This window comes from Psammomys obesus, unplaced genomic scaffold (genome assembly GCF_907164565.1).
Source record: "Psammomys obesus unplaced genomic scaffold, mPsaObe1.curated_primary_1811, whole genome shotgun sequence".
NCBI lineage: Eukaryota > Metazoa > Chordata > Mammalia > Rodentia > Muridae > Psammomys > Psammomys obesus.
This window is the reverse complement of record NW_026596051.1, coordinates 8,164,065-8,190,746: the sequence shown is the minus strand read 5'-3', so window position 1 is coordinate 8,190,746 and position 26,682 is coordinate 8,164,065. Positions and strand designations below refer to the sequence as shown.

The 26,682-nt window shown below is 43.7% G+C and overlaps 1 protein-coding gene across 2 annotated transcripts in view; it reads left to right on the top strand.

Moving 5' to 3' along the window:
- The window catches only part of Ikzf1 (IKAROS family zinc finger 1), an 89,734-nt gene extending 65,934 nt beyond the window's left edge, over window positions 1-23,800 (top strand). For both annotated transcript variants that reach the window (XM_055624263.1, XM_055624262.1), the window contains 4 exons: window positions 4,792-4,959; window positions 9,901-10,026; window positions 13,012-13,146; window positions 20,586-23,800. In XM_055624263.1, coding sequence (XP_055480238.1) covers window positions 4,792-4,959; window positions 9,901-10,026; window positions 13,012-13,146; window positions 20,586-21,289 — 1,133 coding nt within the window. In that variant the 3' untranslated portion in view covers window positions 21,290-23,800. The remainder of the gene's footprint in view (window positions 1-4,791; window positions 4,960-9,900; window positions 10,027-13,011; window positions 13,147-20,585) is intronic.
- The last annotated feature ends 2,882 nt before the right edge of the window (window positions 23,801-26,682 follow it).

Below are 26,682 nucleotides of genomic sequence, written 5' to 3'. Positions count from 1 at the left end.
CCTGCTGTTGGCAATGTGGGAAGTCTGCCCATCTTCAGTTGGCCGCACCACACCTGTTCCACCTCCCTCCTGTAAACAACCATGTTTATGAACAGTCACCTACTGTTCACCATAACTGTCACTCTACCATCACTAAAGGCACCAAAGGGTTCCTATAAAACATTGATGGCATTTGGTGCATTTGTTTGCAGGGCATAAGGTTTCTTTAGAACTAAAGAGATACATTACTCCTTCTTCCATGGAAGTTTTTTGAAGGGTAGGTATAACCTGGTGGATTCACCAACTCTCATAGCCACAGAAAGCTTGCATGTAAAACTTAGACACCCTAAGCCATCACTACCTACATACTGGCTTCTTTGGGGCCTGAGAACACTGGCATCTGCTACTCGATGCCAGTATCCAGGAGGAAGAAGAAAACAAAACAAAGACGAATAGTAGCAGGTTTCATAAGACATTTCAGAAAGGTGAGGAAGATAGCTTGAAAATGAAGGCCTTGTCTGTTTCTTACATGTGTAATCCAAAAGGAAGCAGGAGCTAGAACATGCATGGAGCAGAAATGCTGTCATCAAGAAATGTAGGTATTTCCAAGGTTGTGTCTTTATATATGAACCGAAACAGTTTTTAAATGACTTATTCCACGTATAATATATGTGGAAATGATATACAAGATGAATTTTTAATAGATGTCTTCAACCAAAGTTTAGCTTTAAAATTAGACAAACTTGGCTTTTCTAAAAGGACACTTTAGTCCTTAAATTACCCACTGAAACAGACCTGGCACAGCCTGCCCTAAGAAAACCAAATATGAGGGTAAGAAACCTTACTCCTGACTTTTGTGGAAGGTGGAAATTTACATGAAGGTCAACTACTGTGACAGACACTCAGCCTGTAGTAATGTGTCCCTGATGACGAGCCAGCCTCAAGTGAAGCACTTTCCTGTAATCTATGTAAGGCCTGACTGCACAATGAAAACTTTCTTGGATAGATTTTTTTTTTAAATAAACGAATCAAATTTTGGTATACCAAACTGCCAAAATATACTGCCTGCCTTGATTTAAAAAGAAAGAAAGAAAGAGAGAAAGGAAGAAAGAATTACATGATTACATGTAATGAATAAACCTGCCAAGCACAAATCTGAGAAGGCCTGACGTTCCCTACATACTTTCCCCAACCAATAGTCACTATTACACCCACCCCAATATGCTAAGCTCTTCAACTATGGGACAGATAACTTCCAGAAAGAAGAGCAAACCATCCACTGTATCAATCCTGCTTCATCCCTCACTTTAGAAACACGAAGAGACCATCACACAACATACACACACGCACACACACACACACACACGCACACACACACACACAGTTTGCTCGTGGCTGACTCCACAGTGTATCTTTGTATATATAAATATACAAGGCCTCAGCTAGAAAAAAAAAAGTGCATTTAGACAAAACTAAGTTTGAATAACTAGACATGACAGGCAGGTTTTATTTTCCAAGTCAGGGTGGAGTGTGTCAGCAAAGGTTTGGTCTCTGCATTTATGGCAGGTAGTTAGAATACCTCCCCAGCGTGAAAGGAGCTGTGAATCACTAGGAATCTTGAGAAAATGCAGGTTCTAATTCAGACCCTGGGAGGGAGAGTGCGGAGAGCAGGCATTCCTAAGAAGTTCCCAAGAACACTGGGCCTGGAATCTAGAGCATGATCAGCCTCTGGGGACATGCTGTTGAGGAACAGACAATAAGCAGAGCTGTCCGTGTGTCCTCTCAGAAGCTTATGTGGGATGTCATGCTCCAGTGGACAAGCTAGAATGTGCACCAGAACCTCTCTTTCCCCACTCCCCACAACTCAGCCAAGGAGGCTCACGGCTTCCCAGCCCCTTCCCTAGTAAACAGAGACCTCAGAGGCATAGCCCCAGCTTCTGCCCCTCTCATGGGGTGAAGTTCCACTGCTGCCATTTTCTAAATGGTTTGTGGGCACCAGTGTGTCACTTCCCCTTGGGTGCCCAGTTGGTTTCATGTTTGATTCAAGTGTCACAACCTCAACGTCCCCACTAGCATCTTAGGGTGAGTATGAGAATCACCCTGGGGTGGTAGGAAAGTGGGAGGAAGTGCAGTGGGGCCCCACCCATAACGTTATTATTCTGAATAGCAAAGACCAGGAAATGGCCTGAGCAGAACAAAAAGCCTGGCTCACTATGGTCCCCAGTCTAGTGGGTGCTGTCACAGGCAAGGTGTGACATCACATCTCTTCTTATATGTCATACTTTTTTTTAATCTATCTTCTGCAGAGAGGCCCTCAGAGGTTCTGCCAGTTTAGAAAAAAATGTATATATACTATTACCAAGTCAAGGGTCTCAGACATTATAATAGAATGCCTCTTCATGATAAGTGGGCAGTGTCTGGGATATAAATTAAATTTAAATTTTGCAATCTCTAATGCCTCATCCCAACTTAGAGAAACATGAGCTTAGCTACAGTATCAAGTTGTTGTCCTTCAGGAAACAGGTCCTGGCCACTGCAATAGAGAGGGACTCAGGCTGTGTCTGATGATCCAGCTCTTTGGACACACACACCTCTTATGTGTAACACCTCCACTGAGTGGATCACTGTGTGGTCCCTTTCGGAAACATGGTCCTCAAGACTCCGCACCTTGGGCTGTACACTCACGCCCACACAAGCCATTGGAAATCAGTAGACTTGCAGCAAGCCTGTCTCACCCTGCTTTGTGGCAGGGATTAAGACACCAGGCAAGCTGTCTCCACGAAGGTGCACTGACTCAATGGAGAATGCAGGCCTCAGTGCCCCCAGAAATGCCCACTTTCCCATCCTGTAGAAGGGCAGTGTGCTTTTAGTCATCCATCCTCTGCCCAGTAACCAGAACACCAGAGCTACCTTATGTTTTCCCCACCACCAATCAGACCAGGGGACACAGCACATGGACACCTCCCCAGCTCAGGAAGGGGTCTTTCAGCTGCTGGGCATGTGACTTTGCTCACTTGGATCACCAGGGGTGTCTCCTGAGCATTTCTGTTACATGGGCTTTCCCACGTAGCCTGAGGACCCAACCCTCTCTGAATAAAAGCTGTAATACTGGGCATGCTCCAGTTCCCAGCTGGGTCTTCCTTCATACATTGGCCACTTGTTTCTTCTCCATTCATTCAACTGGAGTCGAACACTCTGTGAACACAGTGCCAGCTGAGTGTGCACATGGAACTCACAGACTTGGTGACAGTCAGTGACCTACTTTGGTTATTACTCCTTGACTTTAGACGGTGTCTTCATGTTCAGCTGGGTCTGATCCAGACAGGAATTTTGGGAAATTCTGAGTGCACAGTGATTAATATCAAGACCCTACCCACCCCCCACCACCCCTCAACACCCCCCCCGGCTGGCCTACAGTTCATTAAATATCATTATAAACTAGTTTTAACTTTCGTGTCTACACTGCCCACTCAAAAAGACTTAGAGGTAATTAGGAAATTCAGGTGCCAGTATAGACATTAAAGTTTTCCCTGGCATCAGTTTTAGCAGCACTGCCCCAGGTATTCTTCAGTAACTACTGAACAGTCTCTTCTTGCCCACCATTACCCAGCTGGGAAAATGTTAATTGGGTATTTCTAACACATTGTTTATTCTTAAGAGAAGCATCTCTCAGGACATGTATTTTTCATACATAATGGTTTTTTACACGAAGCATCTGTTTGTTCTTCAGAAGCAGCCTTTAGAAGGAACACTCTAACTAACACTTTAACTCTCACCCTGAGAGTTAAAGACTGAATTATGTCGACACCTGTGTCTGCCCAGCAGGACAGTCGCACACCCCTCGTTCACAAGGAACTCCTCCACCTCCTTCAGACCCAGGGTGTAAGCTGCAACTCTTGGCCACCCCTTGCAGGGCCTAGGCTACCTCAGTCACAAACTGAGTAGGCTCCCTGGAAACTCTTCCAATGGCAGCAAAGTCTGTACCTGGAATACAACTTGTCCAACGTAGACATAAAAGTAAATTTGAAGAATTTCCTAGTTGTGTAGAAAGGAAAAGGCAGGAGGTCTCAAGGGAGCTCACTGCTGCCAAGCGCAAGAGCCTGGGGATTCCCACTGGAGGACAGGCCGTGGCTACCCTGTTTCTTAACTTCTCATTTTATTCAATCTTTCTCCAATCTCTCCCTCTCACCCTCACACTTTCTCTGTCTGTCTCTCTCCTGATTTGCCTGCTTAGGGACAGACAGGTAATGGAGAAGAAATTGAAAGGGAAAATACAGGGAAAATGTAAATGAAAAGAAGTTATTATAACTGTTATAATGAAGTGCCTTTCATTTAAATATAAGAATGTAACGCTGAAATGAACTTGTGATCCTGAAATGCATTTTTAATGAGTTTCCTTTTTATTTTGCTGCTTCAGTGGCATATTTTAAAGACCCTTTGAAAAAAGTCACATTAAAAACCCCACCAAATGCCACAACACGCAAAATTGGATATTGGTTTATTCCAAAACTGCTGATCAGGAAGAGTGACTCTTCATCACAAAATGTTGCAGTCACTTTATTTAAATGAGTTTGAATTTGCATTGTGATGTGCCATTCTGATTTAGGGGAAAAAAATTAGATTTTCAGATCAAATTGACCCAGCCAGTGAAGCGTTAAGCAGCTGGCAGGTTTAGTCTGAAAGCCTCATGTTCTATCAAACCTGCAGCCGGTGGAAGTCACCAAGCCCATGGGAAACAACTTTCTTGCGGCTGTCCTCCTGAGCGGCCCTCGCTCAGCTCTCACCAGGCTACCCTCTTCCCTTCTTGCCCAGGTGAACGGCCTTTCCAGTGCAACCAGTGCGGGGCCTCCTTTACCCAGAAAGGCAACCTGCTGCGTCACATCAAGCTACACTCGGGCGAGAAGCCCTTCAAGTGCCATCTCTGCAACTATGCCTGCCGCCGAAGGGACGCCCTCACCGGCCACCTGAGGACGCACTCTGGTAGGTCCCCTGGGCATGGCAGGGATGCCAGGCCCTGGCCATCTCAGTGTAGGGGCCCCAGATTGTGTGTTTCATGTCCCCACTCTTCCCAGTCCACAGCCCTCTGGGCACGTTGGCCTCCTACAAGTTGACCTACAAGTTTTTCCTATTGAACCAGAGGAAATGGGTGGGGGGTACACATAAGGAAACCTCACCTCCGTGGTGGGTTTTTGAAGAGCTCTCTCCCTCCCACCATATCAGGTAAGTGGGGTTTTCTCTGAAGTGCGCTGTTCATGCCCTTAACTTTCCAACCACATCTCTTTACATCCATTCTTATGCCACACGTATCAGTGGCTTGTGTAGAATATATTGAATAGCGGTAATAGACATAATTTCCCTTGCAGAGAGGACACAGGTGGGGTGATCAGACTATAACCCTGCCATTCCAGGACACACCACTCCAGCCAGAGAGTAACCCCCAGACCAGAAACCAGCAGAGGCTTTGATGGGACTGGCCAGTCTGGAGCTGTCAGCAAATTGCAGACAGCAAAATGTCCCTGTAAGGATGTCTCAGATACTCTGGAGTCTCAGAGCATAATCTACATAAATGCTGGACAACTTGTCACACCGACTTGTTGTTCACTAGATCGTATTTTCTGCCTCCTGGGTGGCTTCTTATCCAGTAGCCCCACAAGCCTCCAGGTCTGAGAGAAAGGGATTTTGTCCAGCAACAGCGTGTTATCTGTGCTTGCAATACAGTCAATATGATGTAACGTGCACAGTTTCCTTCCATTCCACCCTGTCGTCTGGTGTCATGTGCTACCCTGGCTTTGGGAGCACTAGGTTGATGGGCCTTGTCTCTGCACTCCAAGAGTGCCCATCATAGCCAGCCATCACTATGTCATTGCTCAATGGCAGGAAGGAGGTCCTCAGCCCATCTCCTTCCCACTGCTAACCTCTTCCCAAACAGAACAGATGCATCTCATGGTGCAAGTTATCCATCTCTGTGCCCCACATTTCCTAAGCCCCTCAACAGCATCCTATGTGTGTGTAGCATGGCCGAGTGCTGAGGGCCCACAGGAGCAGAAAGAAAAGACAGTCTGTCCTGACTGGAGGATTGGGAGAGATTCCCACAGCAGGAGGGCTAGGCAGAGTGTTCAGCCCAAACTGAGTTATTTGCTTTAGGGAAACTCTAAACAAAAGCAGAGTGGGAGTATACTAGAGTGCACATTTTACCAGGTGTGGTCCAGAGCTGCTCTTTTTTGGTTAGTGCTCACCTCCACATGGCCACATGTAGAGAAGGAAAGAAGCTAAGGCTACGAGTCGTCTCCCCTGTAGCCCTCTCTCCTACCTGACTGACAGGGAACATGCAGGAGACTCCCAAAAGCTTATAGCAGAAAGTTGTGATTTAGGCAAGTTTCTTGGCACTGCCCAGAAAGGTGCTGCCCTCCTTTGAGGAACTGCTCCCTCTGGCAGCATGTGAGTCAGAGGGTGTGGCAGAGAACAAGCACCTCCCTGTCCTAGGTGGGACGCTAGCTCAGACCTGGGAGGGATACACCAAAAGGAATGAGATGAACTGAAGGCCTCCTGAGATGGCGGTGACACTTTCTATATGTATTTAGCAATGAACACAAAGTGAAGGCGGTGCTGGGGAGGGGGTGGCATACAGACCTGTGTAGGTGGCAGGTGTGAGAATGGTGCAGTCATGCTGGCAGGGGACCTAGGAGAAAGCAGCTGCACGTCTGTCATTTATGGGAAGTCACATAGACACAACTGACAGGCATCATGCAGACAGAGTGGCATCAAGCACAGCTTCCTAAGCCAGGGGAAAAGTCAAAGACCCACCTTTAGGCTGACCCCCGCCACAGCATTATCACCCTTTAATTACTGGTTTACGATATAAGTCTTTCCTGCATATTTGTCCTTAAGCTGTAAATGACAGAATAATCTTTTGTGAAATTGGTGCAGGGTTTTGCGTTTTGCCTACATTGTTTGCTAGTTGTATTTAAGGCCTGATGGTATCCTTCTCTCAGTGGGGATAATGACTTGAGTAGTTATATAAAACAGGTGGTGATATCCTGACAGTTTATTTCTGTCAGAGTCACCAACCAGCTGGTAGATATCCATTATAGACCTGGGGTGTTGGCCGCTTTATTGTCTGAAAATACCCTTGACACACAGAGCTCTGGAAGAAAAGGAACACTGTTTGCTTCTCGAAAGTGATTTCGCTAGAATGACAAGACTTCAGCCCCTGTCTGCAAAATTCCAGGGTAGTGCATTTTCTTCCTGTGTGGACAGCCATTGCCCACATTACATTAAAAGCTAAAATCAACCATACAGCTTTCCCTAGCATCTGGTGGTAGTCTGAGGTTCTAGACTCCAGTGTGGTAATGGAATTTGTGTTGATATTGGGCTTGGTCCTCCTTTGGCAACTACAAACTTTGTTAGAGACAGTTTGGTTCTTACATTCTAGCATTGAAGTAAATCATACCCTGGGGAAAAGCAGGTACCAACCATACCATTTATACAGGGGGACAATTTCGATTCACTAAATCACAAAAGTTACAAGTTTTTCGGGAAAGGACATGAGTATTACTTTCTATGAAAATAGAATATAAGTACACAACTTTAGACAACATTGGTTCCATACTTCATCGTCATTTCCTAATGTTTGGGGTGCATCACTGCCTATGCAAAAATTCCATAAGAACTGGAGAGACGTTTCAACAGTTAAGATAACTGGCTGCTCTTCCAGAGGACCCACCTTTGCTTTCCAGCACCCCCATGGCAGTTCACAGTCATATGTAACTCCAGTTCCAGGGGATCCAACTCCCTGTCATATCCTTTGCAGGCAGGCACCAGGCAAGCAAGTAGTGCACAAACATACATGCAGGCAAAACACTCACACCCATAAAGTTAAATTAAATAAAAATCTATTTTGGGGGTCTGGAGAGATGACTCAGTGGATAAGAGCATTGTCTGCTCTTCCAGAGGTCTTGAGTTCAATTCCCAGCATCCACTTGATGGCCTACAACCACCTATACTGGAATCTGATGCCCTCTTCTGGCCTGTAGGTGTACATGCAGATAGAGCACTCATACATTAAGTAGATAGATAGATAGATAGATAGATAGATAGATAGATAGATAGATAAAATCTTCAAAAAATATTTTTTTAAAAAATGTGTTCTGAATTCTATAGATGAAGCTTTGGTTTCCATGACAACTTCATAGCATCTGCTCAATTAGAAAAGAGACTTAAGTAACATTGCTTTAAACCATTTATCAAGCATTCCAGTATGGATGGCTTTATATCCCACTTAGAAATGTATTAAATCCAACACAGCATGAGGAATATAATGTTTGTATTGAGGTGAAAACCCAAATTCCTCATAAAGTAATTGGAGAGTGTTTCCTCTAAAAACGATCTTTACTGGAGTCTTTAAAAACAGGCATCACATGAACCCTTTGCTAGTCTTCTCCTAAAATACCACTCAAAAAATAAAAATAAAAAACTGGGAAGGGCTAAGCTTATATAGAATAACACTGCCCCACATAGAAGCCACTAGCCTTATGTGGCACTTAAGTTTTAGTAAGCTAAAATTAAACAAAATTAGAATGCTAGTCCTCTGTGGAACTAGCCAAACTTGGAATGTCCAGTGGTTCCATTTGGCTGGTAGCTACCATACTGAACAACAGTGAATGCGATGCAGAACAGACATGCAAAGGCCACTTACAGCATCATAGCAAGTTTTAATGGACAAAGCTGAACTGGAAGTTTCCTCATCCTAGTGTTCTTTGGGGATAAAACAGAGGCTTTCCATATGTTCTTCCTACATTGTGTATCTTCATGTATATGAAAATGCAATTTGATTTATCACTATCACCTTTCACTTTGTATTTTCATATTGCATTTTTTATTACAATGTATTCACTTTGTATCCAAGCTATAACCCCCTCTCTCATTCCCTCCCAGTCCTGCCCTCCCTCCCTCTTCCCATGCCCCTCTGCCAGTCCACTGATAGGAGTGGTCCTCCTCCCCTTCCCACTGACCCTAGCCTATCAGGTCTCATCAGAACTGGATACATTGTCTTCCTCTGTAGCCTGGTAAGACTGCCCCACACCACTCAGGGAGAGGTGATCAAAGAGCCAGCCACTGAGTTCATGTCAGAGATAGTCCCTGTTCCCCTTACTAGGAAACTCACTTGGAGATTGAGCTGCCACACAGGTCTCTGAAAGACTCTACCCAGCAGTGTATCGAAGCAGATGCTGAGACTCATAGCCAAACTTTGGGCAGAGTGCAGGGAATCTTATGAAAGAAGGGAGAGATGAAAGACCTGGAGGGGACAGGAGCTCCACAAGGAGAGCAACAGAACCAAAAAACTGGGCACAGTTTTGTCTTTTCTGAGACTGATACTCCAACCAAGGACCATGCATGGAGATAACCCAGAACTCCTGCACATATTGTGTATTTTTAAGCAAAGTAGTATGTCTTACAAATGTAAAATACAATTTTACTACAGAAAGACACAATTTAGAAATATTCATTTCATTAAAGTCTTTTCTGGCCATGTTTTCTTAGAGTTACCTCATCTGGCCTCCTGAATTTTCACCTTATTCTTTAAATGTCATCCCAGTGAGGGGTCAGCCTGGCGGGAGACCTGTGATGGTTTACTTTTTCCCCTTAAAAGACACTTCAGTGATTTAGAAAAGGGGTTGGTAGCCAGCGTGATAGGTTAAGATGAAAAAGGGACCATGAGTTCTTGGTACAATCACTGAGTCACCTGGGCATTAACATTTTTAAAATTTGTTAATTTTGACTAAGGCCATAATAGCCATCGCTCTCAAGAGGGTACATTTTTCATCTTTTTTGTTGTTGTTGTCATCAATGTCATGCACGCATTCCCATACCCAGAAGGCCGATATTTAATTGGAGTCTTAAACTCAATTGTGTTTTCTGCAGTTGGTAAGCCTCACAAATGTGGATATTGTGGCCGAAGCTATAAGCAGCGAAGCTCTTTAGAGGAACATAAAGAGCGATGCCACAACTACTTGGAAAGCATGGGCCTTCCGGGCACGATGTACCCAGGTAAGCAGCGCTGAGGCTCCCTGCTGAGCTGGACCCTTTCCCCCCTCCCGGCACCTGGGTCAGGAGGGGGCTCTGTGGCATGTTCGGCCATGCTGCCCAGGAGGAACTTTTTGACCAATAGGGCTGCAGCTACACTAGGGACAACTCATTGTACTTCTCCACTTTCCAAGTCCTCAACCAACCAGACACAGCCTGTCTTAAGACCTCCCTTAACAGCAGTGACCCTTTTAAGATTCTGGGTTGTGGGGTAGTTTTGTTGTTGTTGTGGGGCTTATTTTGGGAGGGGGGAGTGATTTTTGAAAGCAAGAGGAATTGGCTGACGCTATAGCTAAGTGATAAAGAGCTTGCCTGGTGTGCAAAAGGCCCTGGGTTTGATCCTCAGCATCACAAGGAAAAGGAAAACAAAACAAAACAAGAGTACTGTAGTGATTGCTTCTTTGTACTTAAAAGTCCAAATAACATGTGAGTCTTTTTTTTTTTAACTAATTACTCACAAAGGTCTTTAAAGAAGAACTGTTGGGCTGGGACAAAACATTGGTTTAGACTAAACTTTGAGAACCCATACCAGGGAGAATGAGGGCTGAACTTGTTGGAAGACCTGGCAGTCATCAGTACTGAGGCTGTGGGAAGGGTGCTGGATGTATACTGAGCACTGCCTTGTGATGAGAATCAGTTTCACTCTAAATTCCTAATTTGTTCTCACTGGTGGTCAGATGATTCAGAACCCTGCAGTGATGGCTTCATGCTCCAGTTCTTTCTCAAGAAGTGAGAAATTACTCTTGCAAGAAGCAGCAATCTGACCTTAACATGACCAAATAGCCAGGAACCGGCATTTAATTACTTTGGGGGCTCTTCCTGTCTCTGCCTCATGTCATATTAAGATACACAAGATGACCATAGGCAACCTATCCCCCAACAAGTGTCAGTCAACTTTCCATCGTTGTAATGGGTATCTGAGGCAACTAGCTGTAATAGGAAGGCAATTGTTACTGGACTTTGGAGGTCTCGGCCCATGGTTGGTTGCCTACATTGTATTGCTTTGAACATGCCATTCTGAGAGTGTGGGTACCCTTCAGTGCCAGGTGGATCCTCACAAGCAAGGGAGAAGGAGAAAGAAAAGGCTATGGACCCATGTTCCTCTTTGAGAGCATATCCCAGTGACTTAAGGACTTCCCCTAAGACTCCACCCCTCAAGGTTTCCAGCATCTTTTACTTGGATCGCCCTAGAGCAGAGGCCTGCAACATGTGGGCCTATGGGGGACACTCCAGTTGCCAACTATAGCTGCCAAGGCCTTGTTTATTTCACCCTTCCAACAACTACCTTGTAAGCATAGAGTGAGTGCTGGGTTAAGGAAGTTGACAATGACAGGCTCCGGAAATGAACTTTAGTATAAGTGCCGCCAGTAAAACGTGTACATTCTTGTTTATCTTCCTCTCCTGATCCACCATGTCCCTTGGATCACCACATTATTCCCCAGACCTATTTAGGTTGGGTGCATTAGGTAAAAACTGCCTAGCTCAATAGATTTAAGTTTGTTTTTCTGAACATTATTTTTTTTAGTAAAAAGGTTGAGATCACCTGTTATACTTTTCTAATATCTTCATAGGATAAAGAACTTTCTCCTGAGCCTCACATATACAAAGTGCAAACAAAAAATACTGGCTCAGAGGTGTGGTATGGAGTCACCTGTGGTATGGGGCGCCTGGGCCAGCGACTGAGCCTAGTTCACAGAGAAAAAAAAGACTCGGCAATGAGCATATTAGCTTGATAGATCACATGTATGAATGATTTCTAGAATCAGTTTTTATGACTTTCTGTATTTCCTTCTATTAATCAGAGTGTGGGCTGAATCTTGAGCTATTGAACAAAATGCACTCATAGTTCCCTGTTAAAATAACACGCCAGCAGTAGTATTTGACAAGAAATGTGGGTTTTAAAGTGAAGATATAAAATACATAAGGATCCTGCTGGCATGCAGGGTACAGAATAAGGAAAAGAAAGCCACCAGGTCATCCTGGGCAAAGAAGAAATGTAGAAGATGATAAAGGGAAAGAAGGCTGGTGCATCCATGAATATCCCCCAAATCTAGGCATGGCTTTAACACAAAATTGTTTGTTCATCTTGTTAACATTTGGAAAACATTTACTATGAAGATCTATTAAAAAATAATAAATGAAAATATTGGCAAGGCTAGAGTTACATGAAGATGTAGCCATGACTCAAGGAACTGTTTGAAAAACATGGAGATGAGCCAGGATAAAACCAGATAAACCTATGCTAAATCAACATGACCCGTCTGAAAAGGAAACACACACAAGGTAGAAACAGTGTTGAAAGCTGATCACTTTACATTTTGAGCAATTTTGGGAATGAAGGAATTACATACTTCAGAAATCCCTGCCATGAAAACTAGAAGTCAGGATGAATGGACTATGCATGAGACAAACTTGTATCTTCACTTAAGATTAGGGAGAGTTGGTATAGAAAAGGAGATGGGTTTGGGTTAGCCTGTCTTTCTGCATTTCCTTTAACAACTGCTAGGCTTCCTACCCTGCACAACTGCTGTGTGATTAGGTACTTGCTGTACGGTCAGGGACTGTTTCCTATACAGTTGTGACTTCAGACCCTTTGTTTATTTCTGGACCTAATGATATTTGGTTCCCATAGTTGTTGTTAGAGTTGATTAAGTTAATCTTGAGAAAGGACCCTCCAATGTAGCACAGTTAATTTACTGTGATCCAGCCTCGGCTGATGGACAAGCAGCTTGTTCTTTTGTTCTTTGGGATAATGTGGGTTGAACAGGTAGAGGATGGGGTGTTAGCAATTAGCTAATTATTGGCATTGCTACAGCTGGTTCTGTCAGGGGGCTAAAGGATGAGAAATAGGCTCTTGTTGGCACTTTATAAATGTGAGGTTAACACTGGATAAGGCAGTATCTTGAAGTGCAAGCATTTCTAAACTAGCCTCTCTATCTTTGACTTTAGTCATTAAGGAAGAAACTAACCACAGTGAGATGGCAGAAGACCTGTGCAAGATAGGAGCAGAGAGGTCCCTTGTCCTGGACAGACTGGCAAGCAACGTCGCCAAACGTAAGAGCTCTATGCCTCAGAAATTTCTTGGTAAGAGTTAAATGTTTGCTGTCTCTTAACATACAATTATGTGGGTTTTCTAGACTCAAATGAAAATTATTTGAAAGTAGAAGAAAAGAAAAAAATCTCACTTTTTGGAAGTAATAAGCTTAGTGTTTCTTTAATATTATAGTTTTTTCTAATAATTTTCTTCAAACTGATAAAGAAAACTTTTACCAGGAATTAGGTAGGATTTCATAGCCTCTGAAGCCCTTGGCATGATGTTTCTGTGGCCATTCTGGCAATGATTAGATCAGTCCTCTCTGAGCTCCAATTCACATTTTCCCCCAGAAGGTCATCTCACACTCCACTCAAAGGGTAGTGAGGGCTAAAAGGAACCAGAGACTAGACCCTCTGATGATCCAGTGAAGGACCGATGCAACTCGAATTGCTATTTTGACTTTTGACTCTTCACCTGTCCTTGATACCATGAGCAATAAATGTAAGGTGAGCCCCTTGCTCCTTGAGCCACTGTTGGCTCCTGTAGACGATCAACAAGTGCCTCATGCCAGCCAACTAGGGCAGACACTGGAAGGACAAGAAGGAAGTTGAGGCAGATGCCCAGATGGAAATCACTCATCTCAGAGACAGGCCTGAGCCCAAAGCAGAGACACTCATTAACTCCATGACCTTGAGGAGATGACTCCACCTTTCCAAGCCTGGGTTCCATTCTTTATGTATCTCATAGGGCAACTGGAAGGATAAAATTCCCCCACAGATGTGAACATTTTTAGAAGCCCTTAGTTTGAAGGCCAGCTATTGTCATCGTTAAGAAAGAAAATTGTATGTCCAGGAAAGAAAAAGAAAAGTGTTTATGAAGCTGAGATGGACTTGGAGAAAGTGGCAGGATTTCAGTTCTGTGCCATACAGACATCGGGGGAGTCACAGAGTCTAGGCAGATGAGGATAAGTGATTATGCTGGTGGTTGGGTTTGGAAAAGGACCAGCAGGACATGATGGAAGAACAGGTATGTTCCCAGCTTTTCCCAAGTACTCACCGGAAAGCAGTGCATAAAGTTGTTCCAGGTAGCTCTGACTATAACATTAATGGCCTCTGAATGCCAAACTGAGGAATGTAGTCTCATTCAGAACCACAGAAAAATCAGAGGTGTGTTCTCAGTGGCAGCAGCACTATTGAACATAGAGACAGCATGGGTCAGAAGTAACTGGAATTGGGTGATGACAAGAGTGTGCATAGTAATCAAAAAGAGAATGCCTTAGTGAAGAAGGGATGGAAGGCAGGGTAGGGTTGCTGAAGGAATGGTGTCCTTGATTAGTGCGCCATTGGCAGAAAAGATAAAGCCAAGTCTGGAAAATAGGAGTCCAGGGTTTGATGTAAATATTATTTTCAAGAATGCCGCCCTGGTAGGGGTAGTCCACAGAAACCATACTAGAAAGAATATAGAACTAAAAAGTTGGTGACACACATGCACCTTCATACCAGGGCACCTATATCAAGGCAGAAAGACAGAGGTCAGGTTCTTAGCCAACAGCCTTCCTCTTACAAATACAAATAAGGCTCAAAATTTATCTATTGATTAAATAGAAGTTTCTCACAGATTGATGGTTGGGAGGGGGAAGAAAGGAAGAAAGACAAAAAAAAAAAAAAAACAGAAACCATTTACTGGAAATATTTTTCATGGACTTGTCTGTGCATATGTGAGCCTTTGAACTGAAAGAATGAATAGTTCATTTTCTTATCAGAGAAGAAGGCGATCTTGGGCAAGGAGTTGGCTGTTGGGTGGCTGAGGTTTTAGGCAGTAGTAGGTGTAGGGTCCCTATCTTCTTCCTGAAGAGTGCACAGAGAACAGAAATCATGGAGAGATCATGGGTGATCAGGGAAATTGGCAGAAATGAAGCTTCAAGTGTGTTCAAGGGTGGTGAACAGTTACTGACCTCAAGAGGCCGAGTGTGACTTCCTCTTTTTGATTAGGAACCTAAAGAACAGCACATGCTTTAGTAATGACCATCTCCAGTGTCCTTAAGCTTCAAGAGACTTCGAGCCAAATGGGGCATCTGAAATTTTACCATGGCTATCCTGGGTGAATGGGAATTGTCTTAATTCACATGGTTCTATGTGAAAGGGAAGCAGCAAAACTGGTGAAGCAAAGCTCAGATGAGAGAGAACTCTCCAGGGGAGAGGTTAAACACAAGGAGGAAGTGGCATTGTGGGAACAAGGACCAGGAGAGCAGAAGTGCAGTGGGCAAGGAAGGGCTCCCGGCAGCTGTGTTCTGTTGGTGTTCCCCCAGAGTTGATGGACAGTTCACGTCCTGACCAGTGCCTCTTCCTGCTCTTACGTCTGCTTCCCTCTCACTGCTACGTGATGACATACCTGTCCACCCTTCCTACTGTGCCAGTTTTTCTCTAAAATGAAAAGAAGTGGACCTCACATATAGGATAATGTGTTAATGTGATACTAAGATGATAGACAGCTAATAAGAATTTTAACAGAAATGTTTGATGTTTTTCAGATAACCAAAATCCAACATCCAGAAATTAACAGTGTTAAATTAGAAGAACATCACTGTAAAAATCTTCCTGACATAGATATTTCAGTGGATAGGATTAGTAATAGGCAGATTACAATAGAGAGATGTGCAGTAAATACCTTTTAAGTTCCTAAAGATGCAGCTTAAGAAAGATTCCAACTGCTTTTCCTGGGATGGGTTTGCTGTGCTTCCCCTCTTCCCAGGTAATGCTAGAAGTGCCCAGTGACCATGGCATATTAGTCATATCTTAAACTGTAAGAGGTGTCTGGTCCTCTAATAGATTCACTTCCAGAGGAGATCTACTTCTTAAAAGAATTACTCTTGAAAAAAAAATATTTATTGTAAAACACATTAAGAGCTATGAATCACTTTTATTGCTGTTTTATTTACATTATACACATCAAGAGTATTCGCATTCTATTCAGGAATCATTATTCTTACACAATTTAGATATTCACCACTATATATTTTCACAGGTTGAGGAATCAGACTCAGGCCTCTTAATACCATTTCTGTTTGTTTTGATTAATCCCTTCATTGAGTAATCTTTACATGCAAACACCATTTCATAGACATTCCACCTCCATCATTGCTTCCAGTTTGAGGATGTCCATCTTTGTACCTGAGGAGTATCCACTGGACTGTGTGGCCCTGAGCCACTCTTCCTTCTTTGATACTAAAAGATTTTGCCCTGTTGCCTGATAGCATTGCTTGTTGGATGGTGCTGGGTGATAAGTCCAGCCTAATTTTATTCTCTTTGATTATTTTACTTTTCTTCATAAATGCATAATGTTATTTCCTTGAACCCAAAAGTCAAACACCCTCAGTAAGAAACACATTAGTATGTTATGGTCTGGATGAATTGTTGCCTTGTAAACTAGGAGGTTCCTTCCTCTTTCTTCCTCTTTTTTTGGAAACATTTCGTTACATATGTATCTTTTGTTTTTCCTATTATGATCTCTATTCAAGAGGGCTAATTTTCCAATTTCCATGGATAAATTGTCTCCCATGTCTGTTAGCATTTTGCTTTTTTTATTTCTTTGTCTTTTTAAGTTTATTCACTGTTATTTTAAGTTTACTCACTGTTATATTTTCCCTGCTTTGTCAGTAATTCAGTTCCTAGTAATTTTTATTTTAGTGTTCTCTATTTCTAACTCATGTATTGAGTGTGTATTGGTTTGTATTTCATTTTGTTTCCTGAGATCCAAACTCTCCCTCTGTTCTGTTGGGTTTTGTTTTTCTTTTAGTATTGCTTTGAATATTTCCAAATTTTGACTGCTTGCATATTCCAAAAATTCAAATAACTAAAACTTAAAAAAATTTTTTTTTACTCCAAGTCATGCAGTAATTATGCTGCATTTCCCCTCTTCCTTTTCCCCTAGGATGGACTTCCTGGTTTGTCTTCCTTTCTTTCTTGCCAAAAAATATTTTCACTGTAACCATGACAATTCTTTTCATCCTGCTCATTCTACTTGGTCTAATATGATTTGATTGACAGTTCAGTGTTCTTCCCATTGTATCTGAGACTTTTCCCTATGAGAACTATGACTTTTTTAAATCCTGAAAGAATGCCAGGGATGGTGTTAAGGGAGTTCAGGTGAGGCAAAGTTCGGCATTTGTTGAAAATGTTCCCCTTTGAGAGCTCTCTCTCATTTTTCAGATTTCATTAAAGCCCTAAAGCAGCAGATGTCTACACAGGGGACATATGAGGGCTTCACTTCCCCTGCAGTGCAACTCATGGAGGCCTTTGCTTCTGTGCAGGGGACCAGCCCACATGCTAAGGTCTCTGTTGTAATGTGCTGACTGCAAGAGGATTCAGCTCTGTGATCAGAAAAGAGGGGTAGGGGGAAGCAGAAATTCAGCCTATTCAAACTGTTTCTCTGTCAGTGTGAGGGTTTATTTAGGAGGGGTGATGCTAGAATGTTATTGATCCCACCTGTTTCTAGAAGTGACATTACCCAAACTTTTGTTGTGAGTCTTATGCAAGAACTGTCTGCTTTCCTTTGTCATAGATAGACAAATGTAAAGTAGAAATAAGTAGATGATAGATAGATAGATAGATAGATAGATAGATAGATAGATAGATAGATTGATTTTCACTGGGGCACTGGAGACTTTTGTAGCTTTTAATTTTTCATATATGAGTAGAGAAATTCTATGGGTAGATTTGTCACACCATGCTCATCTAGAAGGTATGTTTCTTTCTTTGCAACACCCAGTTGTTGATGAAACTAAGTTCTTGAAACAGCAAGCTTCAATGGTTGCTTAGAAAACCACAGAACCCCGACTCTGGGGAGAAACAGGAAAGTACCACCTTTGGTGAGACAACACACACTAACAGAACTACAGCTAACAGAACTGGGCACCAGACCATGCCCTCCTCCATTGCTAGAGTTTGGTAGCAAGTGACATGCAAGTACAGCAAGAATGAGTTCCTTCTGTCCATGTAACGAGTGGTTTAAAAAAAAAATACAGAAAAAAATTGTTTTGGAAATGCTAGGTAATTACTTCCCCCCTTGAATGGAGAAAGAAATCCCTTCATTGTTTCTGCTATCTGCTACCCAGGGGCTTTGCTCTGTCCAGTTTCTAAGAGGGTGTAACTGGACATAAACAAGTTTTCTTTCTATAGTCTGAGGATCATTCTGCGTCATTGTCAGAGTGCTGGCTCGGACACGAGTAGATGAAAATAAATGAAGTAGTCATGTGGTACATACCCAGTAAGACAAAGAAGCACAATGCAAGGAAAGATGCTAAATCATGAGGACTATATTCCAGGGCCACTATTAATGGTCACTTATGACTTTTTTTCTTCAAGGACTATGGGTAGATTTATGAATTCTCCTACTGTAAATAAAAGAGTTTGGGAGAGGTGATGACCTCAATGTCTTCATGAAAGACACTGGAGTCATCTTCTGCCATCACCAGCTACTTTCAGGTACACCCTGACTGTGAGCAGCTCCTGGCCTTTGTACCTTTTCAGTCTGTTGTCTCACTGTGACTGGAAATGTCACTTTCTTCAAACCGTTCACCAGTTTCCCTTTTTATTTAAACAAAGCCAGTTTAATCTAAGGTTCCAGTATATGATCCCAGCTGCCACTTGGATATTGCCTGTGACCCGAGAGCTCTGACCCCTGGACCTTCTCATTGTCCCACCCAAACTCCAGCCCCACCTCCCAGTAGGGAGGACTTTCACTGCTTCTGTCCCTAGCCGTGGGTACAAAAACCTGTACACCCAGCTGGCTCTTATGAGATGAGAAGTCTATGTGACACTCCGGTAACAAGCCTTCCTTAGCTCATGGAATTTTGCAGATGGGAATGGAGTCTGCCATCACCATTTAGTGTGTGTCTCCCCTGATAGCGGCATGTGTCCAAGGATACATTCTAAGGATACGTATCCATTCTCACTGGCTTTCCTTTTAGTCCCACTGTTGAGCCAGATGTATTGAAGAGAAGACAAAGGCAGAGTGGGAGGTGGAGTGTAAACAGTCCTGGTTCTGTGAGCCTCCTCATGTGTTCTCATTTATCATCACTGAGAAGGCACACAGTGGCCATCCCTGCCAATAGGAATATAATCTTTTGCTTTTATAAGTAAATTTGCTGTCTGAATCATGACTTCGTATTAGACTTAACACCAAAGTATTTAGAAGACAAATCTTTTAAGGAAATTTGTTTTATTTCATTATTAAAACATTTGCTCCAAAACTAATTACCTCAAGCCAAATCTAGTCTCATCTCATCTTTCACTGGTGCCAGGGAAGGAGGTTTGTGTTGGCCAGATTTTTCATCACTATAGGGGAATGTCTGAGATGTCCAACTTGTAAAAAGAAAAGATTTGAGACTTACAGCCTTGGAGGGTCCCTGGCCATGATGGATCAGCCCTGTTGTGCTGCCTCTGTAGCAAGGCAGCACAAGCAGGTCATAGGCTAGAAATGTTTGTCTTCTGGCTGAGGCAAAAGGGGAATATATGGGGGTCAGGACCCCAGTATCCCTTATGAGAACAAAGTCCCCAAAATCTAAGGTTTTCCCATTAGGCGCTTGTTCCCTAAGGAGACAAGAACCCCCCAACAGCATGTCCCTGAGCAGTCACCAAGCTTCTTTGTAATAAGGCACTGTCATCTACAAATGGGTCCAGCCACAGCCATAGCCATCCTGGGATACATCTGGTTTATGGATCACAGTTTGGACAACACCTGAAAACATTAGCTTGTACTCCTACAAGCTAATCATACGAGGGCATAAGTTTCTTGAGTCCCAGGTCTGGTCACTCCTGAATTCTGAGTTCCATTCATTTTTAGCATTAGGTGTGTGAGGTAAACAGTAACTGAATGGTGCCACCTCCCAGCCTGCTCCAACAGATTCTCCGTTAACCGCTTTCTATTTCTGCTGAGCTAGTCCACAGCTGCCAACTCTGATGAGAGGGTGCATACCATTATGCTTATGTATTCATTCTACTTTCATCATGCATTGGAGCCCATTCACTTTTGAAATATTTATAAGAAATACATAGTTTATTATAAATAATAAATAATCATGTTTTGAGTATATGTTTTTCTATATTATTACTATGATAAATGTAATATTTACACATCATTAATTCATGGTTGTGTAGTTTAATTAAATAATTTTAGGATAAATTAATCAGTATACAATTAGAACAAATTTAAAATACTTAAATTAAACATAATAGTATTAATTTTACCATACTTAATGAAAGATGGGATTTAGCCCATGCACTGTTTAAGCTGACATGGACAATCTTTAGTTTCCTATTCATTAATGGGCAAACAGGATTCCTTGAAGCACCTACCATAGTAATTCCTTGGGCAGGATGTCCCCTTTTCCCCTCCTGTGGGTAGCAAACGTGCCCTGTCTAGTGTGATACGAGGACACCTTACAACCCCCTGAACCTAGATTTCACTAATGATCACCCACTTCCCACAGGAGACAAGTGCCTGTCAGACATGCCCTATGATGGTGCCAACTATGAGAAGGACGAGATGATGACATCTCATGTGATGGACCAGGCCATCAACAATGCCATCAACTATCTGGGGGCTGAGTCCTTGCGCCCTCTGGTGCAGACACCCCCCGGCAGCTCCGAGGTGGTGCCTGTCATCAGCTCCATGTACCAGCTGCACAAGCCCCCCTCAGACGGCCCCCCAAGGTCCAACCACTCGGCGCAAGACAGCGCCGTGGAGAACTTGCTGCTGCTGTCCAAGGCCAAGTCCGTTTCGTCGGAGCGGGAGGCTTCCCCTAGCAACAGCTGCCAAGACTCCACGGATACCGAGAGCAATGCGGAGGAGCAGCGCAGCGGCCTCATCTACCTGACCAACCACATCAACCCTCATGCGCGCAACGGGCTGGCCCTTAAGGAGGAGCAGCGCGCCTACGAGGTGTTGAGGGCGGCCTCAGAGAACTCGCAGGACGCCTTCCGTGTGGTCAGCACGAGTGGCGAGCAGCTGAAGGTGTACAAGTGCGAACACTGCCGTGTGCTCTTCCTGGATCACGTCATGTATACCATTCACATGGGCTGCCATGGCTTCCGGGATCCCTTTGAGTGTAACATGTGTGGGTATCACAGCCAGGACAGGTACGAGTTCTCATCCCATATCACGCGGGGGGAGCATCGCTACCACCTGAGCTAAACCCAGCCAGGCCCCACAGAAGCACAAAGATGGCTGCCAATGCCTCCCTCCCGGCAGCTGGACCCACAACAGACAATGTTGGGTGTGGATTTGCAAGAGGCACTTGTTCTTTTAAGTTGGTTGTTTGGGATTTGATTTGCATTGGAAGACAAGTTTGAAATGTTAGAGACAGGATTACATTGCATCGGTAACATTCAGAGCATCCATCCTTCTAGACGGTTTTGTTGACTGCTAGCTGAGATTTCCCTGACCAGTGGCTTTCTAACACTCCCCACCCCAACCCCTTTCACCCCCAACCCAGGAAAAAAAAAAAAAAGAGAGAGAGAGAGAGCCTGAATTTTCAGAGAATTGAACAAAATGATTATCCAAGAAGAAGCAAATGGATCTTGCCCTAAGAACACAGTTTATGCCCCATAGAGTCTCCAAATCCTCCAAAACAGCACAGCCACTGGGGTGGGGCCATCTCAGGGAACTCCCACAGGTGAGCCACAGGACCAGATATAAGGCAGCTGGGGAGGACCAGGGACATCAGCCTGTGCAGAGACCAGGGCCAAAGGCTGAACTATGAAGGATACTATTAAGTCATATACTGCACAGGAACATGGTGTCTGGACAAGCTGTGCAAAGGTGCTTCTCTGAGCAAGAAGGAAATGGATGGGAGAGCCCTGCAGACTCCTCTTCATTTGCCTGACCACACTCAACCTCCTGGGGCTTGGTGCCTAGTAAGATGAGCTCAATGCTCCCATGAGCATTTTTCTCACTACTCCCATGCCATTAGTGCTCGTCACTGCATTTTAGAACCCAATCCTGAAATTAAGACATTACTTTAAACTTGTCATAACTGTAAAATTCCTCAGAAGCCAAAGCACTCTTCCAAGCCCCAGTCTCAGTTTCCTGGGTTCCTGTGCTGCCCTGGACTGACAGTACCTGGGATGAGGACCTGTTATCCCATTGGAGCCCCACCCCCGTCCCTTCACTGCAATCAAATCCCTGTTCCTGTTATAGCTATGGGCCTGGCTATCTTAGTCTGATAAACGTCTTTCCCTACTCTTGCTGTATGTTTTTTGGTTTGTTTGTTTGAAAACCTATAAAACCATTATTCTGAATGACCATTTTTAGATCAAGGAAATATATGAGCCCAGCATCTCAGTGGCTAAAACACAGAATAACCATGTATTTAAACAAAAGTTTTAAATATTCTGAAGCTCTCCAGCATAAACGCCACATAGCATGTTTTCATATAAACAAGACAGCACCATGGTTATCAAGCAGAGGTATTATAATATTGCACTGTTTGGGGCCACAGTGTGATCAGGGCAGGTTCTCAGAGAGGAATGCCCACCAGAGACCACAGGAGAGAGTCAAGTGGTGGTAGAGACGAGATCTGGTACAGCCAGACCAAGACAGGGATGCCACACAAAGACCAAGTCAGTGAGCTGGAGATTCTCAAAGGCAGGGCCTCTCTAAAGAGTCAGTATTAGGGTTGTAACCCCCCACCACATCAACCAAAAACATATAATTGTAAATGTTTACAGCTGTCTTTGCAGAGACTTTCTGAGGTGATTCTGAACTGCAGGGGAGGTTGTCTGTAACAGCTCTTGAGCTAAAGCAAGGGTTCTTAGTCTCGGCCCTCTTGACGAACAGGGCTTGATCATCGCTGGTGGGGACTGTTCTCTGAATTGTAGCTTGCTTAGCACGATCCCTGGTCACTGCCCAGTAGATGCCAGTAGCATCCTAGCTGATATCCAACACTGTCTCCCAGGTGTTCCACAGGGGCAAACCACTGATCTAAATCCTTAACTGGTAGAAAGTGTGGGAAGCTTTCCAAAACTAAAAAGCACTTGAAGCCTTTCCCAGTCAGCAGTCTCAAGCTGTACTCATGTCCTTGGAAAGTTGATGAATTCTATAGATGAGCATTGGCAAATACACTTCTTCAAATGCTTCTGAGTTCAGCTGCAAGGATGGACTTCACAAAGGTATCCCTCTTAAGTGTGGATGTCTTTGCTTCCAGAACAATGTGGCATTTGAAAGTGAAAATAAAATTGCAACTGTAATGATTTACACTGAGTAAAGGGAGAATTTGTGGAACTCCAACTGTGAACAGCTTTTGTTGGATATTCAGTTGCAGAGAAAGACTGGCCTTACCCAAATTCATATACTCCGGTGACAACCTTCCAAGCCTCCAATTTGCTGGCAGCTTTTGCTCACTCTTGTCCTTATCCGTGACAGCCACAAAATTAGCTGGTCCAAGGCAGATGGCTATAATTCCCACCCCAACCCCTGCCACTGGCATTCAGAGGTTAGAGCAGAATTGTAAATAGTGGCTTCAGGACTTCAGGAGCTGTTTTCTTTTTTTTTTTTTCTTTCTTTCTTTCTTTTTTCTTTTCTTTTCTTTCTTTCTTTTTTTTTTTTCAGAATGCTTTGCCCCTTCCTCTCACTGCCTTTTTTTAGCCAATATAACTGTCTGTTTGCACACCTTTTGTTGTGGTTTTATATTGTAACAGCATTTTTTGAAACTACTGTATTTAAGATAAGGTTTCATATTATGTCCACAAGTAATTAAATTATGTTTGAAGGTGGCTATATTCTGTATCAAAAGTTGATGATGTTTTTCTTTAGCTGGTAAAGTAGGGTTTTGCATGACCTCATTTTTTGTTCTGTGGTTTGTTCTGTTGTATGATGTGTGTCTTGCGTACTGCTGTGTGATGAAGTGTGCTGAGATTCCATGCCCTCATGTTGTGTTTTAAGTAGCTACCAGAGGTAGGAGGGTTTCTAGGAGCAGGATGACCTGTTGGTGACAGCTAGCAATCAGCATTTCCCATTCCATCTCCTCCCTGTTACCCCGCTTCCTGTCCCAGGTCCCTTCTGTGATTTGTACCTTAGTGTGCGTGTCTGTCTGTCCTGGTGAGAGTCAGGAGCATCACTGTTACCATTGCATTATCACCAAGAGCATGTCCCAGCACCAGTTGCTTCAGATACCAGCACATTCTGTTTCCAATTTAGAAACAATCACATAATAAACCGTTAGTCTTCAGTGAGGAGCAGAGGTGCTTGTTACAAAGATGGAGGTTTGCTTACCTATGTCATACTTTATGCTCTTTTCTTCTTTTGTTTGGTTTTGATTGAATTGTGACTCGTGTGACATCATCTGGCCAAAACAAACTTGAGATGAACTGATTTTATGTAGACATATTATGACGTACCATTTCTTTCTTTCTTCTTCTGTTCCAGCAATAAGAATGGAAAATACTAAAATCCAGATCTACCACACTTAACATCCATGTTCTTTCTATGTTTTTTTTACATTAAAGTGAGCCACAATTAGACTTGAGATGTATAGGCATCAAAACCAAGAAGCACACATGCATCTGGTGCTAAGGCACTCACTGTGAATAAGTGTGACCAGACATTAATATGCAATATTGTTTCCAGTCCTTTCTAATACACTTTTTTATAATGTTGTGTGTGGTGATTGTTGAGGTTAAATCTCCGTGTATCACTACAGCTTCAGATCGTCACCTCCTTGCTGGCAGGTACATGCAGAGGACTGTGAGAAAATACAGCCATCTCTGCAGCCCCGGTTCTATGGTGATGTTAAATGATCTCTGTTTAGCTGTGAACAAGTGGTTTCCACTGGAGGCATAGAGTATCTTTTTGTACACATTCTGTGTTTCTTCTGTAGTGATAGAACAAATAAATTCTACAAATGTTCTGTCTGCCCCATCCAGTGAAGTCCACACAAGTATAAAAGAAGCCCTGCCCATGTAGGAGTCTAATGTCATCTCTCAGAGACCGGCAGGTGAGCAGCACAGTCATTTAGCTCAGCTGGCTAGCGAAGGAGTCACTGGTAAGCCTTCTGAGCCCAGCATCATGATGAAATGGCGGCAGAAGAGGAGCGCCATGTCCTACCTTTCACCCCTTCCCATTTTAAATAAGCACAAAGACTATTCTCAGCATGACTTTCTGGAGCGGAGCTATCTCATTCATTTTCTTGCTTCTCTTCTGCAGAGATTTCCAGAAAACTGTTACAGGTTTTACTTCAAGGAGTATGTAAACATAAACACGGGGTCCTTCTTTCAATGTGAGCCTGGAATCAGCATTGAGGTACAGGAGGCCCAAGGTCCCTGACCCCATTTCCAGTGTTTCTCAGTCATATGTTCTATAAGCATAAAATGATGTGAAAGTCCTATGACTCCCTGGTGAAACCTCCTTGCACTCTTTGAACACATTCAGAATCTCAAGAAACAAAACTTTGGGCCCCGGGAATATGACTCAGCTGCTAAAGTGCTCACTTTGAATGCACAAAGCCCTAGGGCTCAATCCCCACAAACTGGGGGTGGTGGCACATACCTGAGACCCCATGGGGCAGAGGCAGGAGTTGAAGGTGGTCTTTGGCTCTATAGGGAGTTCAAGGACAGCCTTGGGTACCTGACACCCTGTTTCATAAAAAGAAAGAAACAAAAACTTTGGCAGTTTCTGAAAGTTGCCTTTTTGTCGTGGCTTCAACACAGAGCTGGGAGCAAAAGAGAGAATTGAGCAATTAGTGAAAGACTCAGAGGAAGTTCTCAGACGACCAAAGTGGGAACTCCATGTTCCTCCATCATTTTGGAAACTTCTGGCTCTTTCTCTGCACCAGTGCCCAAAGCAACAACTAACTGGCACATCCCCCAAGCAGAGGTGGGGTTGAATGTTGCTGTTTTCTCACAGCATCTGCCTCTTCTGTCTTTTCCCAGGCCGCTCCCTCCCTATAATATACATACCACCTCTCAGGAAACCAAAAGGGATTCCCATGGCCCCTGGAACAGCACTCACTGCCATACCCTTTGGCTTCTCTATTGCACTGTTAACCTCCACTCCTGAGCAAACACACTCTAGGATTAGCAAACAAGAGGCCCAGCTCCCAATTCATCAACCATAGTCCTGCTGGGTATCAAGACTGTGTCCCAGAACTGGCATCTCAGAAGCATTTCAGGTCCCAGCCTATCCCACCCCTATAGTTAGCTGCAGCTTCCATTGGTCACTTACTGAATACTCCGGAGCAGGGAGTATTTATTGTGGGACAATCTCACATCCCCAGACATGACATGTGGGGTCAAGCCCTCGAGCATACCAAGCACACAACTAGTTCACTGAGGGCCAGTTACAGCCTTGATTCTCTTGAGCCTAGACCCACAGTTGTGTGGATAGAGGAACAATGTCTTCCCGCATGGATCTGAAACAACCTAGGTATAGACAAAAGAATCAGGTGAGAAATGAAGATGTTCATTTTGCTTCTCACAAAAGCCAGCCTTCTGAGTGTGACCACACAGCAAGAGCAGCCAAGATGGAAGACTCACATAGCCTAACCCTCACTACCTCAGTAGTTCTGCTAGTGGAGAGCTTTACCATTCTGC